A 4,829-nucleotide genomic window follows, 5' to 3' on the forward strand; every position below is an offset into this window, starting at 1 on the left:
TTCTCATTGGTTATGCTTATATGCATACATACAAGTCCTTTGATTGATCTCTTACCCACTCCCCCCAACCCTCCCAGCCTTCCTGCTGTAGTTTGACAATCTGTTTAATGATGCTCCAGGCAGAATACCTTTTAGAGAACGGGGAATCCAGACAGGTAGAGCAACTTACGAGAGCCCAGTGGCTTTCATCAGAGAATGTCACAGGGTTTTTTGATAGTTTATAATGTCCAGAGCATAGATTGCAAAGAGGTAAGTATGGGGTAGGGATAGGTGGCAAAAAATGAGACGGGATAGGTAAGCAACAAATTTAAAAATGTATGTAATGTTGAATTTAGAATATCATTGATATAGTGAATCAATGAAATAATATAAACAAAATTTTACAGTTACGTCTTTATTTTAAAAAATATTCCAGCCCTTGTTAAGGAATTATAGGAAAGTGAGAATGGTGACAAGGACACTAGTTAGGAGTAAAGTGTTAAGAACTGTGGTAGGAGAGTGGCAGTATCCATGAGAGAAATAGGTCTACGAAGGGAGTAAGATTGACAAGACGTGCTTTCTGACTGAGGAACCATGTGAACAGTTGCCACGCATGAAGTAGGAAGCACTGGAAACAGAGCAGGCTCAGAGAGGAAGATGATCCACATGTCTTTGGCACATGTCGTTGAAATATTCATAGGCTCTCGGATTTTTAGGTTTTGAGAAAAACTGGAATTGAAGTTAAAAGCTTTGGGAATCATGAACCTAACTGAAGCCCTCAAAGTGCATAAGATAGTAAATATTGGTTTACTTGTTTAAAAGACTGACACATCTCTGTAAGCTATACCTTAATATTTTAAAAAATGTTATGGCTTTTGGGGGTAGAATGTTTTTTCATATTTAAACACTACTACTTAAAGAGTTAAACATGTTTTGTTTTTCTTTAACACTTAGAAACAAATTATTCAGATCTATCTGATTTTTCTCAGCTATATCTATATTTCACATTCCTTCCATTCTGCTAATTGTACCAACATTATCTTTTCCTTCACAAGGAATATTGACTTGCCAATCCATTTCATGATCTTGTATAAGTTGATGATCTTGTATAAGATCATGAACATAAGCACATCCATCCTCTGAGGAGAAAAAAAACACATTTTAAAGCAATATTAGGCATGGAAAGAGGAAACAGTTTCTACAGTAATATTTTAGAGTTCAATTTATAAGTACCATATGGTGAAAAGCAGTACTCTTACAGTCTAATATGGAGATTACAGAATAAATTCCTATGGAAAGTCTATATTATAATGAAGTTTTTTCATCTTATTGGTAATTTTAAAAGATGTCCTACTACTTACTACCAGTTAAAGTTAGAAAACTCATTAGGAAATTCACAGACTTTTTAGTAATAAAAGCCATAATTATTTGTGTAATATTTTAGTTTATTTTTCCTATGTAGATTTATGACCATCTTGTCCAGATTGAATTTTTAACAATTAACTTGAACCTATGACTCTAATTGAACAAACATTGAGGTTGTACAGAAATGTTAAATTGACAGTGATGGCATAAATGTCAACAGTTTTTGAAATGCTGGAATTAGGGCAATATGAAGAGAAAATAGAGCTGTAGGATATACTACTGGATTCTACCCAGTAATTTTGTTGCCCTGGATACTTTACAAAATTCTTAGTATTAGATAGTCATACTTTCAAGATGAGTTTCTATTGATAAAAGAAAGTCCTTTTTAGGCTTATAAATTATATTTAAGTTTACCAAGTAATGACTTTCAGAAATACTAGAAGTTCAATTTGTTTTTCAGAATTTAATTGGAAATATATTAAATTATATTTCAAAGGCATGTATAAACATTCTATTTTAAGCAGTATTTTCTCTTTGAGTTTTTCCTTCATTGGCTTGACTTCTTAAAGGGGGTTAACTGCTTTGCTAATGGATATGTTAACCATATTCCAATATCCATCTGCACCATTCTACCAGGAGCAGAATGGGAAACCAGAGTAAAATTACCCTCGAGAGGAGCACGTGAGTAAAGGGAGATAACACATACACATGCTCATGCACACACAACTAATCCGTCCTGATGAACAGGGACAGAACTGGTTGGAAACATAGGTTTAGGTTTTCATCTTGTTTCCTTGGTTACTTAGGATTTCCAACTTCAAAGGGTAAAGTGAAATCTAGTTATGTAGTGAAAGAACAGGGCTAATGTTAGCCACAGTATCAGTGAATAGTATCTTTAGTTCACCATCAACAAGCATTTTCAAAGGAGGAAGTGTGGGAATAGTATTGATAGCATGAAGATAAGCACACCTATTTCAGCCTTGACTGACTCACTAATCTCCCTCACCATACCCTTGAAAAGGGAGAATATCAGTAGTTTATTTTATTCACTTTTTGCTCTGGGGCCTTATGCTTATTTAACTCAGACTTAAACTTAAAAATAGACTTTTATAAGTAACTCCGTTTTAGCAGCTACATGGATTTATGACCATTATTTATATTGATGACTAATATAAATAATATACTTGATCAAAGTTATTAGTCTTAAGAACTAAATTTAGTTTCACATCATTCACTTTCCTGGGTTTCATAACATGACGTGAGGAAGTGAATCAGTCTAATTCCGTGGAGAACACTGTAATGCAAACCACTGGTTTGCCTCCAGGTAACAGTGCTCCTGAGCTCTGGTGTTGCTGGGGGACTGCAAAAGCCTAACAGAGCATTTGACACATTGATCTCATATCCATACACTCAAGTGTAGTCTTAACTCTAATGAGTATCATCGATTGTTTTTGTCTAGTATAAATATTGACATTGATATACTAGGCTTTAGTTTTAAAGTGTAGGAAAGATGAATAGAGCATAAATGTTTAAACCCAAATGTAAATGAAAAGGGTGGGGGAAATTGATTTTTGTTCATTCAGTTTTAACAGAAATAACAGTTTAAGATAATTTTTTATGTCATACTTATATTACTTTTCAAGGAAAAGACCATTTGCATCTGCCAAGGAAAGGGAAGGAAAAACAGCAGAGAACCACAAGACCACAGGTAACGTTCAAGAGCCTCGTGAATGCAAGTAGGTGAGTGTTGGAACCCAAGGTGAGAGAGGAGGTGTGAGGGAGGAAAGGCTAAACACAGAAGCCTGTGTTATAGACAAATGAGTCTTGGTTTTATCCTTTGGGAAATAAGAAATCTTTAAGGAATTTTGAGGAGAATTTTGTGTTAGAAAGATTACCCACGTTGAAGAATGATGATAGATTGGGGTTGGAGAGTGTGGTCAGGGGTGAGGTACTTGTGAGGAAGAAAATCTAGGAAAATGCCAGGTTTTGAGGGATGAGTACTGGACGTGTAGAAAGTATAGAAAGCAATGGCTTTCCTCTGAATTGGAAGAGCCTTTGAGACCTTGCATATATGTCTCATAAGCAGTTAAATATAAGAGTCTGGAGTGTGAGGAGGAGGCCAAGGCTGGAGGTAATGATTTCAGAGTCTCAGGGTATAGATGGGTCTGGGAGCCATGGATATGAATAGTATTTGTCTGAGGGAAGGCAGAGAGTAAGAAGAAATAGGAGACTAAGAGTTGAGCCCTCAGAACCCTTAGGTTTTAAGAGGGCAGAGGAGGAGGAACCTGCAAAGGAGACTAAGCCATATTTGAATGTCAGAAGTTTTGAAATACTTAGCTAATCATTGACTATTATGTATATTCAGCATCTTTTTTCCATAGTGAAATGTTGGCAACACAGAGAAATTCAAATGCACTATTTTCACAGTACTTATTCATATAAATATAAATGTGTTTAAAACTTCTTCAAATGTTTTTATGCCAACTGTCCATCTTCTGTCATGTGAGAATTTGTTATTCTGTTTTGGTAAAATGTCTCTTCTGATGTACTCTTTGATTTGTGCAATAGACAGTCTACTGAAGCGCTAATTATGTGTGAACAAGACATTTCCAGGATGCGCCGGCAGTTGGATGAAACAAATGATGAACTGGCTCAAATTGCCAGTGAAAGAGATATCTTGGCTCATGAGAATGACAATCTCCAAGAACAGTTTTCTAAAGCTAAACAAGAGAACCAGGTATATTTGTCCTAGTCTAGGGGTGGGCAAACTTTTTGACTCGAGGGACACAATGGGTTCTTAAACTGGACTGGAGGGCCAGAACAAAAGCATGGATGGAGTGTTTGTGTGAACTAATATAAATTCAAAGTAAACATCATTACATAAAAGGGTACGGTCTTTTTTCTTTTTCAGTTTTATTCATTTCAAACGGGCCGTAGTTTGCCCCATGGCTGTCCTAGTCTCTTTTCCTCCAAGAAAATACGTATTTCCTCTGAGACGCGGTTCTCCTTTCATTTTTTAGAAACCTCAGGCTCTGGAAGCAGCCATTTTTTACCTCTGTTACACAATATGCCACATAATTTCTAAATGAAACCCTCAGACATAAAATGTTAAATATTAAGGAAAGAGGGAACAGGGAATATAATAGATGTATATTCAACCTTAGAAGTACTCAACAAATGAAGATAAATGCTTCAGAAACTTTTAAGAAATGGTAGATTTACTTCAGGGACTATTATTCTAAGTATGAGTGTATAAACTATGCCACATTTTTTGGTTCTCTTTAGCACTAATTCTTTTCAGGAAAATTTCTTTTATAATTACTTCTTCTCTATGCCAATATACTTTATCCACATTTCTCATCTACACTAATAAAAGACAAACAGGACTTGTATGCATGCATATAAGCATAGCCAATGGACACAAGACATTGGTTGTCTTGGGGAGGTGAGGGAGTGATGGCATGTGCCGGGGGTAGAGGAGGCCA

The 4,829-nt window shown here is 35.8% G+C and overlaps 1 protein-coding gene across 1 annotated transcript in view; it reads left to right on the forward strand.

Annotated features, from left to right (window-relative positions):
* The window catches only part of LOC102752201 (testis-specific gene 10 protein-like), a gene marked incomplete at its 3' end in the record, with an annotated part of 83,068 nt that overhangs the window by 58,282 nt on the left and 19,957 nt on the right, over positions 1-4,829 (forward strand). The window contains exons 11-13 of the mRNA XM_015568599.1: positions 1,914-2,025; positions 2,988-3,084; positions 3,874-4,081. Coding sequence (XP_015424085.1) covers positions 1,914-2,025; positions 2,988-3,084; positions 3,874-4,081 — 417 coding nt within the window. The remainder of the gene's footprint in view (positions 1-1,913; positions 2,026-2,987; positions 3,085-3,873; positions 4,082-4,829) is intronic.

This window comes from Myotis davidii, unplaced genomic scaffold (genome assembly GCF_000327345.1).
Source record: "Myotis davidii unplaced genomic scaffold, ASM32734v1 scaffold1685, whole genome shotgun sequence".
Taxonomy (NCBI): Eukaryota; Metazoa; Chordata; class Mammalia; order Chiroptera; family Vespertilionidae; genus Myotis; species Myotis davidii.